Source organism: Stylophora pistillata, chromosome 4 (genome assembly GCF_964205215.1).
Source record: "Stylophora pistillata chromosome 4, jaStyPist1.2, whole genome shotgun sequence".
NCBI lineage: Eukaryota > Metazoa > Cnidaria > Anthozoa > Scleractinia > Pocilloporidae > Stylophora > Stylophora pistillata.
In genome coordinates, this window is record NC_142522.1 from 28,428,949 (window position 1) to 28,446,919 (window position 17,971).

Consider the following 17,971-nt stretch of genomic DNA (forward strand, 5'->3'; position numbering starts at 1 on the left):
ACTTTCCGAAAGTAAGGAGGTCTTATTCGGCCACTGACCGAATTGACACTTGAAACCTTGGCTTAGTCTTCACTTATCTCTCGAGACTTGAGCATGATCTCCGAATGAGCCATGTTTGTCCTTATTTAAAACATCACGAGTACAGTTTGTAATGTGACTGTTTTGCCTTTCAGGAACGCTTACAAGCGATTAGATCATCTGTTTCCAGGTATCTTAACAATCGCTACCCAGACGAGGGTACTGAACTCAAAACAAGCACCTTAGCAAGTTCACCAGAAACAGACGCAGGTGAAGGCGTCCGGGAATGAAACTTCCAGTGATTATAAGAACATTTCAGCCAAAGTAGTCTGAAACAAAGGTCGGAAACATTACGTTCAATGTTTTTTCACTCTGGAATTACAGTTCGCTTATTATTGTACATGAGTTACTAAGTATAACCATGTCGGAGGAACCTGGAATGTATATATCTTTGCTGTATTTTAGATAAGGGAAACCTTTATTACACTGAAAGAACGAGAGGCGTGGAAAGGGACCCTATCGTTATGATAATGATTTTACTTACTTTTTGTGACTGGGAATCACACGAGAAACAAACCATTTCCTTGCAATGCATGCGTTATCAGCTACAGTGCCTGGCGGCAAATTTTAGTTGTCTTCACCAATCCCCAACGAGAGCAGGACACGTATGAGCAAATGATTTAGCCTTTAAGTTTCATTTGCTCATTTGGTAAAGCAGGCATAAAATCATTTAGGTGAACCGCAGTATTCATTTATCAAAAGTGTTTCAGTGGTTTTCTTGGCGGTCATCAATATGCAACAGAGTCTCTTTTAACTTCTTTTAATTTCCGGAATACAAAAACTACTCTAGATCTGACGTAAAGTTCTTCCCCTGAAAGCATACTAAATAATTTTGAGGAAGATGACTGTACTTTGACTATCGTCCGTACAAGATTTTTAGGATAGGAGGAGTTGCTCCGAAGACACAAGATGTTCAAACAAAAGAGAAAAAAATCAGACGACAAGCTCGCTGATAAACTGCTTTCGGCTCTAGAGAAAGAAAAATGGGGTTAGTGTTCTAAACTAAGCAGTTCAATTCAAGTTTTTACACGTCTTTAAAGTAAAAATGTTTAGACAGTTTTTATTTACCATTAATAAAAGCACCTTTAACTATTTTTTTACTTAATGTGTGTTCAATCAATTATGCGTTTATTTTTAGATACTTTAGTCTATGCTCCTGAAAAGCTCCGGGGAGGTGACAATAAAGTATGCTAGTATTTCACTGAACTCTCTCTTTCCCGTAAAACTAAAATAAAACAAAGGGATTTTAACATAGATGATAACGCGACTTCAACCTCCGTTGAGGAAACTACGGGCAGTCCTTCATTTTCGGCGAGGTCCGTGGGGCGATTCGAAAAAAAACATCAGGGAAACAAATAATTGACGCGAGTGTCGCACGCTGAGCTTCTGGAGTGACACACTCGAATAGAAGGGACTACAGACTAAGCCCAAGAGTTTGACTTCTGTTCACTGAACGCAAAAATATGATTGGCTATCGCCCAGAAATCTAGAGATTAATCAAGAAATCGGAACTCAAGAGATTAATCATAGCTGATGACCTACGAGAATGTTAAGTGCGGTTCCTGATCGTATGATGGCGGTCTGCGGCCTTTCCCTACATTTTGGCAGTTCGGAAAGCCGCTAAAATCTCAAACAAAAGGTTATTTTTCAAATTGGCACTCTTAATGCCCATCAACGAACGCTTTTCATTGTAGTAATTTATTCTTGTTTTCTCGTCATCGTGTTCCCACCAATCGCGTGGCTCCACTTTCTGTATAAAAAAAACACACACACAACTCACAACTCCTCCATTCGCTCTGACGAAGGGCTAACGCTCGAAACGTCAGCTTTTAAAAATATTTACGTTGGCCAATTTACATTATCAACTTGGTTAATAAAACCCTAAATACCTTGTTACTCCCACCTATGCAGCCGGCACCACAGTTTCTTTAGAAACTTACCCACTTTATTCCTTCCTCACTAACTTGAAGCCACTGATTCTATGATTTCCAATTTATATTTTCTTATGTGTATCTTGCTATTTCTCCGAAAACTATGTTTGAAGTTGACGGCTTTTCGCTTTGCAAAGTTATGTGCTGTGATATTGTTTGCTCTTGGGAAGTCCGACTCCGGTATCATAGCCTTACAGTATCGGAGAAACTGTAACAGATTTGACTTAGAATTATTAATTCCCGACTTAATATAAGAAGCAATGAGCAAAAGAAGGCATTTTGGCAGTACTGGGAGTACCCCAGGTAAAAGAGCCCCGAAAAAAAGCTCAAACGAAGCAGCGGAAGCAACGACGATAAAAGTCCAGCTCGGAGGAGTTTGATTTCCGGTGCGAGCACTTCTTTCAGTAAAATCATGCGACCCGAAGAATGGACAAGAGACGAAAAGTCAGCATTGGTTGAATATGGGGCCATCTATCATGAGGGAGGATCACGCACCAATGGCCACCAACTTTTCATAATCAAGGTTTCTGGGAGCCGATTGTAAATGCTACAGCCGGTTTTTCTTATTTTCACACCTGCTCTCCTTTCCCCTCTCTTTCCGATGCTATACCTTTTTTGCTAAAAGTTCCCCTCGTTTTCGAAGATTAAATTTTAAGAGAAATCCGATTATTAAGTGAATATATTAATATTGCGAAGAATCGAAGCACAGCATCTGAGCTACTCGCAAATTGAAACACTTCGGCTGTTTTCAGGTAAGCAGCCTCCAGTTTTAAAATATTGGACCAAAATCTAGACTAAACTAAGAAGTAAGTGATACCTTCGGCCTTCTAGTCTCCCTAATCTATAATTTACTCATGCTTATTAACCCCAAATTGCACTCAAAATCATGTTATTACATACCTAATAATATACATGTTTCTCAGTTCTGATTGGTTAAGATGAATGCAGTTTTCAGTTAATTCAGTGCAGAAGAGAGTTAATTCAGTGCAGAAGAGGGTTAGCTCAGTGCAAAGAAAGAAACAAACCAGACATTCTGATTGGTCAGAATGATTGGTCAACGTCAAAGTCAATGTCAAGGTCAATCTCAATTGCAGGGTTTGAATAAATTATTTTGCACGTGATGCGCACACTCTTCTTCTGCGTAGTTATGAGTAGCTACCTCGTATTTTTTTCATTAAGAGATAATCACATGATTTTCTCGTGCAATTTGGAATAAATAAGCTTTTGTAAATTTTTTCAGACCACAAATTGCACTCGCCTTACGGGCTCATGCAATTTTGTTAGTCTTTGAAAAAATTTACTCGTGTTTATTTATTCCAAATTGCACTCGAAATCATGTGATTACCTATACAAACTGCACTCCACTCACTTCAATGAACATTATATACTAATGTAGCGAGAAAAATACAGCCTGTAGCTTGATAAATTGAACACTCGCTTCCCGAAGAGAAAAATTAAAACAATAGGGGTGGTTGCAATAGATGATATAACCACTGCATGCCGTCCAATGGAAGAATAATAAAGGGCGTCTGTTAGTTACTCATTAACTCTGCCCTGATCATGTGCGCTCGTCCCTAATGTCACTTGTCGTTAACCTTGGACCACACGCAGCCCACCATTAGGCGGCTTTGCTTGTTTTGGTAAACAATAAGATAGTTTTGTTTATGTATGTATAATTTGGATTATCAGGAACGCGAATTCAACTTCCGCTGAGCGGTTTCTTGTGTAAAGTCTATTGTTTGTGCTGTCATTATGATCGAAAACGTGAAGAGGCGCCCGCCATTTTTCGATAAATAATGCTGGCAAAGTGACTTTCAATGCGGAAAAATGATCGCGTGTCAAAAACTACGGCGCTTTTTATGATTCACGTCACCCAAGTATCTGCTGGTAAATACGTGATCGACTGCATGCATGCACATTCTTCCTTTGGACGATTGAAAACACGGGCCAAATTTATCAAATCCTGTCGATGAAAACGCAAGATTCAAGCCATCGGGACCTTATTACAACATGAAATGAAATTTACGATCACTTCAAACCGTTGCAGCCGCCAATCACGGTAAGGGAAGGGATCGACATATATTCTTGAAAATGGAATAAGGTATACACTCTCCTTCTTTTCATAAGAACGTCTTATTTTGGTACCGAGGCTAAACTTTTATCCGCGATTGAGCCTGAAAACGTTCTCAACACGGTCTTAAAGTTGTGCGGTAATTAATCAATTCGGACGTGACCAGACTAAGCTTGACTACAAACCGAGTTGTTCCGCAAAGTATCGTGCAATAACCACAAAGTTAATTTTTAAAAATTTCTCCAAGTATTTGGGTTCATTGTCCTGTTAGACCACAGTTTTACATTTCTTTTACCTTAGTTTATACTTCTCATCAAGATTAAAAAAAAGAGCCGCTCCTAACTGACTCTCAGCCTACTGAGTATGTTCTTACTTTGTTCTTAAAATTTTGGTTCATCTCAACATGAACGCTCTTGAAAAAAAAGGTTCTGATAAAAAGAAAAGTGTATAAGCTTGGTACGTCGCTACAACAGATACGTTTGTTTTGTATTTTTTTTTTTTAACGTTCAATTTGTACATGTTCATCATACGATTGTGGGAGGAGTTGAAGTTTGAAGGATCAAAGCAAAGTTGAGGACAATGTAATGATCTTTGCACTTCTTATTGCATCCGAAACGAACCTCACGGTCTGACTTTTTGTAAACCTTTTCTCTGAGATAGTAATTTTCGATTGGGTCAACGCTCCTACGAACGAGACGCTCGAGAAGCTTTCCTGTGTGATGCACGGGTTTCAATGTAATGTAGCGGGCAGACGTACAATAGATGAGTAATTTTTACAACCGACCAAATGACTGCGTGGAACATGGCATAAAGTATAATTTACACAATCGACGGAATACATAAATCTGACGGTGATTATCTCAACCGCATAGAAGAGTGCGTTAAAAAAAAAAAAGACCATCCCTCTATATTCGAGCACACGACATGTTTGGAATAAATAATCAGAATTATTTTATTATTATTTTCCATATTACCAAATTAGTACTTGGCAAAAGGTTCAACGGATAATCATAAAGCACCAATAGTATCGTACAGTTTAACCTTCACCTTGCGTCTAACTAAATGAACGTGACCGGATGACAAGGGTCAGTATTTAATTATGGGAATTTTTAAACTATTCCTGTAAAGCTATCATCCTGAAATTTTACAAGTACCTACACTTTTCAATGCCAATAAATCCTCTATTGCATGTTATTATTGTCCAGCTTTCTGTATTTGAGACACCTGAAAAATTCTCCAATTTTGAAGAGTAATTCTTCCGTTGAGGTAAGTTTAATGTCTTCTCAGTATCACGGAGAACAGAATTAGTAGACCAGTCGATGCTCGGAAGTAAGTGGTAATGGACAACAACCGAGCGTTTAATTAACTTCTGCTCCTGCCTCTCGCCCTTACATAGATCTCGCTTTCCGCCCTCTCCAGCCCCCTGTTCTCCCAGACTCCCGCACCCCTGTCCCCCTCCGCAATATGCAATGGTTCAGATTAAACAGAAACGGTGTACTCGTGTAGCGTTGAGTGAAATAGATCCTTCAAAAGTCGAATGAAACAGCATAAACACAAACGATCTGGCGGTGCGTAAAATAGATCATTCAAACGTCGAATGCTTCAGCGTAAACACAAACTGTGTGGCGCTGCGTCAAATGGCTTTGCAGAGATCCAAACGCGTTAACTAAACATTGAATTGCTTAGAATTACATGAAAAATAACAACGTTGGGGCTGACGGCGTATTGAATGGTTGAGTTTGTTAGCCTATGGCTTGATGCGAAACGATTTTGCGTGACGTGAAGGTGTTAAACAAAACATATCTCACCCTCCCTCAGCTAGTTAGTTCAAAATTGAGCTTTCGTCTTCAGCCCTCCCTCCCCCCTCCTCGCCCGCCCTCATTCAAAAATTTGCTACGCGGGCTCTAATGCAACCGATGCCAAATTGCGTATGATGAAGAGTTTTTGGAAGACACTGAGAGACAAACAATGGATAAAACTGAAGAAAATCCCGGGGGTGTTAGGCAAGTAAAACCAAACCTTTTTTAGTTTCACAGTCTAATAGCTATCCGGTAGTGATATGTGAACTCTACGTCGAGAAACTGCGCTAATTTAGTTTCGTTTACATATTTATTGTTTGGATAATCATGAACGCGAATTCAACTTCCGCTGTGTAAAGTCTATTGTTTATGCTGTCATTGTGATCGAAAGCGTGAAGAGGCTCCTACTGGCAAAGTGACTTTCAATGCGGAAAAATGATCGCTGGTCAAAAACTACGGCGCTTAATTTTGATAAATTTATGTCACCCAAGTAGCTGCTGGTAAATACGTCATCATCTGCATGCGCATTCTTCCTTTCGACGATTAAAAACACGGGCCAATTTAACAAATCCCGTCAGTGAAAACGTAAGATTCAAGCCATCGGGACCTTATTACAACGAGAAACGAAATTTACGATCACTACAAACCGTCGCAGCCGCCAATTGTAAGTAAAGGGATCGATGCACGGGTAGGCATTTATAGATTATGCTAGCATAATTTTTGGCATAATTCGAGCAAACTGGCATAATTTCTGCCAAGTAGCAATGTTAGAATAATTTGCGCATTTTGATAATTATCAGATCATTTTTGATGCCATTATTTGATAATTTTTTGTCTCTAGTCCCAAGCACTTGGTGACCTTAATCGATATTTAAAGTTTAGTTAAACTGGTAGCATTTGTAGTTCACTGTGAAGCACTGACCCGGGTCTAACCTGAACCACATGTTTATTTGAAATTCATTGTGGATTTGTTGCCTTTCTTTCCTGTAGACGAACGGCTTCTAGTTAAAAAAATATATATTTTGGACTTATTTGCTTTTTTTCAAAGAGTATAATTTAAAAAAACGGTGGCATAATTTGGAAAAAAGAGCATAATGTTAGCATAATTTGGCCAAAAAAAAAGCAATGCTACTAGCATAATATGCCACTTTTACTAGCATCATCTATAAATGCCTATGCACGGGTTTCAATGTGGTGCAGAGGGCAGGTAGTCCGTACAATAGATAGAGTAATTTGTACAACCAACCAAATGACTACGCGCAACACGGCACAAAGTATAATTTACACAATCGACGAAATGCGTAAATCTGACGGTGATTATCTCAACCACACAGAAGAGTGCGTTTAAAAAAAAAAAAGACCATCCCTCTAAATACTGATGGATATTCGAGCACACAACATGTTTGGAATAAATAATCAGAATTATTTTAATTTTCCATATTATCAAATTGGTATTTAGCAAAAGGTTTACGGATAATAATACAGCACCAATACTATCGTATAGTTTGACCTTCACCTTCCGTCTGACTAAATGTACGTGACCGGATGACAAGGCTCACTATTTAATTATGGAAAATTTTCAAATTATTCATATAAAGCTGTCATCCTGAATTTAACAAGCACGTACACCTTTCAAGGCCAATAGATCATCAATTGCATGTTATTATTATCCAGCTTTCTTTGTTTGAGACACCTGAAAAATCCTTTAATTTTGAAGAGTAATTCTTCCTTTGAGGGAAGTTTAAAGTCTTCACATGAAGCGTGAGGAGAAGACATGAGAAAAAAGTTGTAATAAGTCTTTAGATGTTTTACAGGCGAAAAGGGAACCCTCCACTGAATGAAGTAGGCTAAGCGTTTGAACCGAGATTGTATCTCTGATGATTTCTACGTACCTTAGAATTTTTCGTAATCATGGCTTCTTGATAAGCGAATTGTGATTGATTGGTTGTTTATAAAAGCAATGGATTCTCATGATTACTCCTATTCGAAGTGGTAGAACAACCTTGAAGCTGCTCTTTAATAATGTAACTGAACCCCCTCTGTGATAACAAACGACACATTGTTTTAATAGGCGAATTTGCATCAGCTTCTTTGAAAAGCTCTTTTGAAGCTGTTCTTTTATAAAGTAATGGAACCTCCTCTATGATAGGAAACGATACATTGATTTAACAAGCGATTTGCATCAATGCCTTTAAAAGCTCTTATGAAGCTGCTCTTTCACAATGTATAATGAAACCTCCCACCTCTCTGATAGGAAATGATACATTGTTTCAATATAAGCTAATCTGCGTCAGCGCCTTTATAGAGCTCTTCATGATCAGGGTTAATAGCCCAAAAAAATTTTTTTTAACGGAAGGCTAAAACATTATGTTTCGGAGTTGATTCGGCAAATATACAGACAAATTTGAAGCAACACAATGAAGTATGATATCGGTAAATAATGTTCTAACAAACTACAGACAGTCAAGGTGCCTGTGAATTAGAGTCCATAGTCTAATGGGTGGCGGTCTAAATATTCAGGGATCGCTGATCCGTCCGAGATGTCGACAACTCATTAGAACCGTACGCCCTAAAAACCGTTCTCTTGCGCTCATAAAACAAAGCTTGAGCTTTTTTCCCCTCCTTCCTCGATTAGCTACGATGCTATTTTCCCCTCCTTCCTCGATTAGCTAGAATGCAGTTTTTCCCTGACTTCATTTAAGTGAATTTAACTTGAATTGAAGCGATAACTTCCAGGCTGCGGTGGCGTAGTTAATACATTACTTAGAGGATAATTATCTTTTGACGGATAACAGAAAAAGGCTAAACCGCAGATTTTGAAATGGCACGCGAGACCTGCTGATCGTTAACTATTTACACTCAGAACAATTTTTACGTGTGGATAACTAACAAAGTTTATATTTCACTCTGCTTTTTATATAGGGACCAAGTTTGGTATGCTGGTTGATGACAAGTATAATCAGTGTCTCTCCACCATAGCATGAACACAGTTAACGCATTCGGAAAATGTATGTATGTGTTTTTGCCAGTGGTCAGGCGGATGAATCCGTGGCACACATTTCATTTGCAAAAACTATTTATGTTCAGGGTCTCATACGTTAACGAAGGCGTAGATTATTATGAAACTCTGTATTCATTCACATGCTTCTTTACTGAGATTTCTTTGTTGAAATGAAAACATTGTTAATGATGCTGATCTATAGAGGATCGAGAAGCGGATGTAAATTTTATTTTCACGTGACGCTGAAGAACAATATCTCTTCACTTCGAAAGAAACCATCACGAATCTCTCTGGTCACAACCTCACCCCAGATCAATCGGAAGCACTCAAGTTTGGTCTAACGCACTCGATTTATCCTCCTACCATTAGCAAGACTGATATTTTTGCTTGCTTCGAACTGATCACAGGCAGCCCAAGCTCACTACTAGAAAAGCGGACGTGACTCTTACCGTGTTGCGCAACGTTTTATATTTATAAAGGTTTGTATGGGATGTTATCGGTTTGCCTTAAAAGAGAGGAAAAAATGTCTTGTTTTGAAATAAAATGGACTTACTTTATTGCCTCTTTGTTTTGTTTGTTGATTCCTAGCGTCTCAGACCATTTTGAAGCGTTTTCGGCGAGTTAGCGCTATGTTGGTGTTCAACTGCTAAAAGAAAAAATGTCTTGTTTTGAAATAAAATGGGCTTACCTTATTGCCTTGTTGTTTTCCTTGTCGATTCCTTGCGTCTCAGACCATTTTGAAGCGTTTCCGGCGAGTTAGCGCTATGTTGGTGTTCAACAGCACACCAACATAGCGCTAACTCGCCGAAAACGCTTCAAAATGGTCTGAGACGCAAGGAATCGACAAAGAAAACAACAAGGCAATAAGGTAAGCCCATTTTATTTCAAAACAAGACATTTTTTTCTCTCTTTTAAGGCAAACCGATAACATCCCTTACAAACCTTTATAAATATAAAACGTTGCGCAACACGGTAAGAGTCACGTCCACTTTTCTAGTAGTGAGCTTGGGCTGCCTGTGAACTGATAAGCCACATGATGAAAAGACATCTTATTGACACCTCCAACACCAGCGAAATAGTTGCTGATCTTTCTCATCTTGCCCATTGCTACATATCCTCGTATAGACCTACCACTGCAGATCTGAAAAAACACAGTATTTTAAGGAATCTCCGAAAGAACAGGGACATAGTCATTTTGAAACCCGACAAAGGGAACGGTATCGTAATCCTTGATAGAACTACATATGACAATGGTTTATTTAGTATAATTAACAAATATCTCAAGAGTTCCGGCCCTGTGCTCACTCGTAAGAAATTGTTACCATGAGAACACAACATTCATATCTTCGAGCTAACGATTAATTTTCCTTTTTTTTTTTTTTTTTTCATTCCAAACAACGAACAAACTAAGTTCATTCAGTAAACTTTCCAAAGGCGGGAATCGCGACATCGTTGCTCAATACTAAAATACGCCACACATTGCCGGAATGTAGTGGTCGTATTGATTCTGCGAGCATTTAGCTTCATTAGGAAACAAGACTGATTTGTTTATTTCGAGAACCGTGACAGAAAGCAAACTATGTTTGTAGTACAATAATATGTTTCTTTCTTTTGAATTTCTTCTACCGCTATTGCGACCCAATAACCAACATTGTCTAAATACTCTGTAAAATTCTCTCATAACATTTCTTTGACTTGCGCGGGATCAAATCGGGCAAACTTTAACAGGAAAGATGAGTTTATCTTGCCCAAAGCTAGTCAAAGAACTGCAGGATTCACTTCATATTGCCGACGGGCACTGTCTGCGATGTTATAAAACATGATATCGTTAGGGGTCAGGCTGGTTCAGAGGAAATGAAACGAGTTACTGAATGACCCGGATCAATCGTGATAAGGAGGGAGTGTTTGAGATTCGTTCTGGTCGCCTAAAAGTGGATAAATACATAAAGGTAATACCAAATGCATCTTGGTTTGGAACCTTGAGAAAATTCGACGCTCCATTCTTGTCGTTTAGATAAAGAAGTGCTCTCTACATGACCTCAGAGCACAAATAAATAATCGAGGATTGTCTTGAGTTCATAACTAACGTTACATGATTTTGATTTAACTGAAGATGAGCCTGACCTTTCAAAATACTTATCTGAAGATTATAGGTTTGACTTCATTTAGAACTCTGTGCATTATGCTCATGCCTATGACAAAAAGAATTATTATAATGAAGAAAATGATAATCAGCCGTTGTATTCTCCATGGCGTATACCCAGAGTTGGCCGATTTAGTTGCCTTACTGCATACATTTCCTGTTTTTTTTTTTTCGTTCTTTGTTTCCGCCTCATATTCCCTTTCCCATTAGACATCAATGTGGCAATAAAACTTCCTATATCTTTTCACAGTCTCTTCGATCTGCACAAGCTTAAATATGGCGCAGGGGGTTTCTACAGGAGATGTTCCTTTGGTGACGTTGAACTGTTGCGTAGACCTGACAGAATTATTGCGGAACATCAAGGAGGACGAAAAGGCAACCAGTGCAGAGGATCAGTTGGCTGAGAAGCTCCTCGGAGCCTTGGAAGAAAAGAACGCTTTAGAAGTGTGGAAACTGGTTGAAAAGGATCATTCTATTATTCCCAAGATATGTTCATTCCAAGACATCGCCAACCTGGAGAAGAACAGCCCCGAAAATTCTAAATCATTTAGAGTTTTTTGCAGGTCCGGCCGAAAATCGTGCAGTGTGGTCAGGTCAGATGCAGAGGATGATCGGAAAAACATCGCAAGGAAACGAAGATGGATAAAAATACTCTCTAACCCGCTGTTCATTGGTGTGGAATGGCTTTGGAGGAGCTGCCACACGGACAAGAATGAAGATGTTGAAGATGTCATTGAAAATGCTCTAGAGGATTCTTACCAGTTGGAGAAAATAGCCTGGCACGAGCAAGATGTATATAAATCATCAGTTAAGGCGTACGAAACATTTGCTACTGATGTTCTTGAAGAAAGTACCTTGGATGAGTTTTACGAGATCATGAATGCCGAGGGAGACGATTCTGTACTAGATGAGAAACCGCGACGAGTCACGACACACAAACCGCGACGAGTCATGAAACACAAACAAAGCCTAAGCCTTCTGAAGATCGCTGCCAACAAGGGAAGAAAGAAGGTATGTTTTTTATCAGCTTTTTCATAAGACTACGTGTAATAATGAGGGATCCGGAAGTCCTCAAGCCCGTAAAAAGAGACTTCACAACGTGCAATAAAACTGATATTTCAGCTGAAAAGTACGAGATTCCTTAGAATTAGTTCGATTTGATCCTAATCCGCCGAAGTTAAAGACAACTAGCTCCTTCTGATGCGGCATCGGCGAAGCAAACCTTTGTAAAACTAAAAAGCGAACAATTTTCTTACATGCTAAGAAGATAAAGCAAAAGACCTGAAAGTTGGTAAAAAAAAATTATGTTCCCTATTGCTCCGTAAATGTTCACTAATTTATTGTAATATTTGCAGTTCGTGGCAGGTCCTAGTTGTCAATTCATTCTTAACCTGGTAACTTTCGAAGGATGGCCAGATTGGAAAAGTAAAAGCTGGGTGGAAAAAATCATTCGATGGTTCGTTCATTTTCTTCTCTCGACGATCATTGCCCCCATCTACATTCTATTACGCCTTATTGGAAAGGTTTGCCCTAGCAAGTCCAACAGTGCGTGCTTCTTGAGCAATAATCACTGCCAAAGATGTGTTCAAGAAGTTTTTGAATGGGTTCATTCCCTCTATGAATCTCCCTTCTCTAAGTTCGTGAACCACACGATGTCTTATATCATCCTCCTTTGCCTTTTATTCTGGTCAACTATGGGTAACGAAGTTGAATACTACAGTGAAGCAGGACTTGACACGCTTGGTAAGTCGTCAGTCTGCCACAATTGTAAGTTGGACAATGGTTTAAGTCATGTATCTCAGCTAGAAGATCATTCGTATCTCTACCATAATACATTTTAAAAGTAAGCATATTCATGTAAGACAGCTTCATACGTCAGGCATGCGCGAGGGGGTCAATTTCGGTCGGACGCTCGCCAACTTCACGCCCAAAATTTCAAAAACATTACAAACAGCCACTTTCTCGCAAAATAAGCGAAAAAATTGAAACTTTCATAGAGATCTGTAAAAGGAATTAAAGTTTAGGAGGAGGAAAAATCAAGTTTGTTCGAACACAAACCTTAATCAAATACGAGTCTCCTGGTGATTTACCATTTTGTATTATGATTCACCAAAAAATTTATACGCTTTTAATAGACCGTGACTTATTGGCTGGTCTGATTTTTGTAACGCGTGTGCGACAACTTGGTCATTTTGTCACGTCACTTGGTTATTGCAACGTCGGCACATGTGCAGATGTTTAATCGCTGTGTTTGTGGTTATTTAGTTAACTCATCCTTCGGGAACACTGAAAGTACCGTTATACAACACCTACTGAGGTTATTATAGAGCACTGGACTGTTGTGCGGGAGGTCGAGGGTTCGAGCCCAGCCGGAACAACATCCACGGTCTTAAAATAATTGAGAAGAATTTGCTACCTTTCTATAACATCAAGAAATGGTTAGATATTCTAGTCTTCTCGAATAGGGACGTAAAAATGGAGGTCCCATCTCCCGCAGGGTTGGGGTAGGAGACGTTAATTTCCCACACATGAGATTACTGTGTGATGGATGTCCTCCCCTGGGGTGGGATGGGTGGGTGTTTTAGAGGGCCACTAGGAAGAATACTTTCAAAGTAATCGGTGTCACCCTCTTAAAATAAAGGTTATTATTATAACCCATTTTCAGATTATGCCGTTCTTGTCTTTGTCCTTGGCCTTTCCTTACGAGATATCGTCGGAGCTTATAAGCAAGGAACCACCTTCTACTTCTCAAAATGGTGGAACGTGATGCATGTGGTGACCCTCTCAACTTTCTTGGTGTCTTACTCGGTGTGGCTGATTGCATGGCAGATTTATGGAGAATGGGAACCAAGAAAAGTAATATTTACTGTGGCTGATGTCTTGTACGCAACGGCCACTGTGATGGAATTCTTCCATTTTACCTACGTGTTTCAGACCAACTCAACTCTTGGCCGCTTGCAGTTGTCCCTGTTCAGAATGGTGAAGGATGTCATGAGGTTTCTTTTGATCTTTATTATGCTCTTCCTCGCTTTTGCTGCCGGTGTGATAAAAGTGTACGCCTATTATGTCTCCTCGCAAGTGAAACTAAGCCGAGAACTTGGCAACAGTACCTACGCGGAAGATCATCCTTATGCCAAGTTAGTAATTTTTCTCCGTGGTAGAATCACGAAAGTTGAGAAAGAGAGACAGACAAAAGAAAGACTAATGTAAGAAGGTAGATAGAGCAAGAGACAGATAGACAGTCGACGCCTTGGATGAAATGATTAAAGGATAGATGGGCTAAGGCAGTGCAGATAAAAGGGACTGTAGTATAAAATCCGTGACCCTAGAAACGTATATGTGGTACATCTTATAAGAGATGATCCTCATTTAACGTAGAGCAATGTAAGCATATATTAAACTCTTCCGCTAATAAATACTTTTTTTCGCTTTGTCTTTTAGGCATGACTTAACAGCCTATGGGCTAATTTGGCTGTTATTTGGCAACGTGGATGAGGACAAAATACTCGTAGATGATCCTGCATTTTCTCTTATATCTGTTTTTGGTCGCATTTTCTTGATAGCATACGTAGTTTGTGTCAGTATAGTTGCTTTAAACATGCTGATCGCCATGATGAACAACTCATATGAAAGGATTGCGGTAAGTGTTTGCGAGCATGTTCAGCCAGTCGAAAAATAAGAGACCTATAACCATTTCAAGGCAAGAAAATATCATGGCAAGTGGAGACAGAGTTAGCCGCATTAAAACTTTTCCAGTCCTTTCTAAAACGTGTCCTGAACGGTCTCCTAATCTTTGGAAGCTCTAATTTGTTAGATTTGCACTGTGCATTTTATACCCTCCTAAGACTGCGATGTAAACAATACACCGTTAAGACTTGGTTTGAAATGGCTTTCATTAGCTAGACTTTCTCAAAGTCGTTCGCTTGGTTTTCTGTTCTGGTGTGGTAGGACTCGTTACCGCTCGCTCAGCTCGACTCGCGCTCGCTACTCGGCTCGCGCTTCGCGCTCGCGCTACGCGCTTAAAAGCGCGACTTGTGAGCAAATCTAGTCATTAGCGTGTTGATTGCATTTCGTTAATATATTATTTTGACGTGACCTTTTTTTTTCAGTCGAAGGGTGAAGTAGAGTGGAAATTTACATCTACTCAAATTTGGCTGGACTACATGAACGAGGGAAACTCCATACCTGTACCTTTCAACCTTGTATATTATTCTTTGTCACTCTTTTACATCCCATTTTATTGGTTCCGTAAATGTCGGAAGAAGGAAAAACAGTCACGCTATCGTGAGGTAAGACTGTCTGTTTGTTTACCAACCAAAAGAGCTAAACAATTTATAGAATCTGGTTTAAGATCATCAAGGAATTGAGTGAACATAACGCTGTAAACATAATCTCTCTCCAAGACTATCCCACAAAACTCGTTGATGATTAATTATTGTTTAGCCGTTATAAGAAATGCTTTAGTACCATCATGGTTTTGATTCTAAGTTTCCAGTTTCTCAGTAACCATCATGCTCATTGCTTTTGTCTTGGGTCTTCCTGTTTCTGCAAGCCCATAATTGCAAGAATTTTGAAAGAGGGTTGTTTGTCTGTCGAATGTCGCTATACCATCATCTATCCTGCTATGACTCGCGCTCGTTTTCACCTGCGGCCCGGAAAATTTTAAAGATGAATTCGTTTTCAAAGCACCTCCTTGTTTGTTACCAAATTATTACAATTACAATTTACAATTACAGTTTATCACTTATAGAGCGCTATTTGCAATGACAGATCAACAGCGCTTTACAATCAATCCTAACCCACCCATCCCATCCCATAGAGTAGAGTAGACATCTATATTTATACAGATGAATAAAGGCTGATAGTTTCGAAAGAAACTGTTTGGGGCTGCGTCGGTGGGAGTAACGAAATAATTTGGATATATCAACAAAGTTGAAATGGTAAATTGGCCACCGTAATGATTACAAAAGCTGACGTTTCGAGCGTTAGCCCTTCGTCGCCCTTCGAGCGTTAGCCCTTCGCTCCGACGAAGGGCTAACGCTCGAAACGTCAGCTTTTGTAATCATTACATTAGCCAATTTACCATTTCAACTTTGTTGATATATCCAAATTATATTTATACAGGATAGCCCCTTCAGCGTAGTAAACACTGGTATCAAAGGGGGTTCTGTTACCCTCCCATCCCGCTAGGGAAGGACATCCATCACACAGTAATCTCGTGCGTGGGAAGTTAACGTCTCCTACCCCTAACCCTGTAGGATACGGGACTTCCATTTGTTCGTCCCTATCCGAGAAGACTAGAATATCTAACCATTTCTTGATGTTATAGAAAGGTAGCATATTCTTCTCAATTATTTTAAGACTTGAGTGTTGGTCCAGCCGGGGCTCGAACCCTCGACCTCCCGCACAACAGTCCAGCGCTCTATCCATTGAGCTAACCGGGAGGCGGTTAGCTCTTATAAACTCGTCAGACATGCATATGTTGGACAGCCACATTCAGTCTTGTAATCTCGGTTACGTATTAATTTTTTCCCTTTCGACTTTTTGCTTCAATGCTTCGCGCCTGGGCCACGCATTAGTAAAAAAAAAAACTCGATCTGTAACTTAAAGTACAAACTTCCTTCTGCTCAATAAACGAGAGGTAGTTATTCAGTAATTTCATGTGATATAGTGCAATAGCTGCAGAGAAAAAAATAATGACATTGGTGACTGTAAGTGTATCGCTCGCGTTCCTACTTTGCGTTTTCCAAGTAATAAAGTCACCTTCCTAGTGAAAGAGAAATATAAAAGAAGAAAGTTGCAATCCTAATTTCGCCTTTAGATGGCCACAAACGAACTGTGCTTGAACTGTTTTTTGTTCTTTCTCTCTCTCTTTCTTTCTTTTCAGAAGCGCATGCAAGCTATGAAATATTCAGTTGCAAGGTATCTGAAAAAGAACTTCTTACCTGAGGACTGTGTTGAGAGGACAAGCCGGCCCGTGAAGAGGTCAATGGATCCCAAGCAAATAACAAAATGACATTCCACACAAGTGTATAGCAATCAAAATGATTTTTTAACTAAGGTTTCTGATATTATAATATTAATTTAGCAAGACTTTGCCGTGTAAGTCATTCTCACATATCGGTTTAGATTCAACATTTTTATTCTCCTTCTCATTGAAATTAGAAGGCCTTTTAAGTTATCCATTGTCCAATTCTGCTGACAAAAGCGGCATGGAAACGAAGTTTGACCAAAATGACAAACAGTTTAGTCTGACCGCCTTAAAAGTTGTCGAAGGAATCTTTGTTAGGTATATGTTCCTCGCTTTCCCAGTTACGTCTTGTATTTACATTCGATATAAGGTTTTTATCTCCATGAAAGTTGCGTACTCGAACGTAGCGTCTGAAATCAACACCAATGCAGTAGACCAGGAAACACTCTTTATGTTAATATTTTTACCAGGAGCGAAGATAACACGGTGGGCAATAATAAGTTTAATTAGGAATATAAATCTGCTTTAAATGGAAAAGTGGAAGGTTAACTGAAACAGGCCGAGAGGATTAACGCTAACCGAGCAACAGCCTTGTGGAAGTTTATCACAAACGCTCACATTCTTAAGACCACGTGGCTAATAAAGGGATTTTAGTATTGTTTACAAGTGCCGCTTTAGTTATTCGTCAGACTGAGACAATTTTGACTTTTGTTAATGCTTAAACAACTTCCGGTTTAGGCAAATATTAGCATAACATAGAGTCAATTCTTAGTGAAAATCAGACCTGAAAAAAATTTCAGGCCTGTACGGGATTCGAACCACTGACCTCTGCGATACTAGTGCAGCGCTCTACCAATTGAGCTAACAAGCCAACTGGGAGCAGGCCATCAAATTAATTCGATATAAACCCGTAGATGATAAATCAAACAACAACAAACATATGAAACATATGTGTGAACTGCGGTTATGAGACGTAT

The 17,971-nt window shown here is 39.4% G+C and overlaps 2 protein-coding genes across 9 annotated transcripts in view; both read left to right on the forward strand.

The window, feature by feature from the left end:
- Window positions 1-17,971, forward strand: part of LOC111329299 (short transient receptor potential channel 4) — a 60,446-nt gene that overhangs the window by 13,232 nt on the left and 29,243 nt on the right. For 2 of the 6 annotated variants that reach the window (XM_088758951.1, XM_088758952.1), the window contains one exon: window positions 174-1,172. The exons of the other annotated variants lie outside the window; for them this stretch is intronic. In XM_088758951.1, coding sequence (XP_088615077.1) covers window positions 174-308 — 135 coding nt within the window. In that variant the 3' untranslated portion in view covers window positions 309-1,172. Of the gene's footprint in view, window positions 1-173; window positions 1,173-17,971 lie in introns of those variants that run through there. 6 annotated transcript variants of the gene reach the window in all.
- On the forward strand, window positions 3,911-17,652 carry LOC148733198 (short transient receptor potential channel 4-like). Of its 3 annotated transcripts, none has more exons than XM_088758954.1 (8): window positions 3,911-4,068; window positions 8,802-8,887; window positions 11,274-12,034; window positions 12,379-12,766; window positions 13,689-14,160; window positions 14,465-14,663; window positions 15,133-15,312; window positions 16,911-17,652. In XM_088758954.1, the coding sequence occupies exons 2-8, from the start codon at window positions 8,860-8,862 to the stop codon at window positions 17,037-17,039; spliced, it is 2,157 nt and encodes a 718-aa protein (XP_088615080.1). In that variant the 5' UTR covers window positions 3,911-4,068; window positions 8,802-8,859; the 3' UTR covers window positions 17,040-17,652. The 3 variants fall into 3 exon arrangements, with proteins under 3 accessions (XP_088615080.1, XP_088615082.1, XP_088615081.1); XM_088758956.1 differs by having other exon boundaries at window positions 16,914-17,652; XM_088758955.1 differs by lacking the exon at window positions 3,911-4,068 and adding an exon at window positions 6,387-6,543.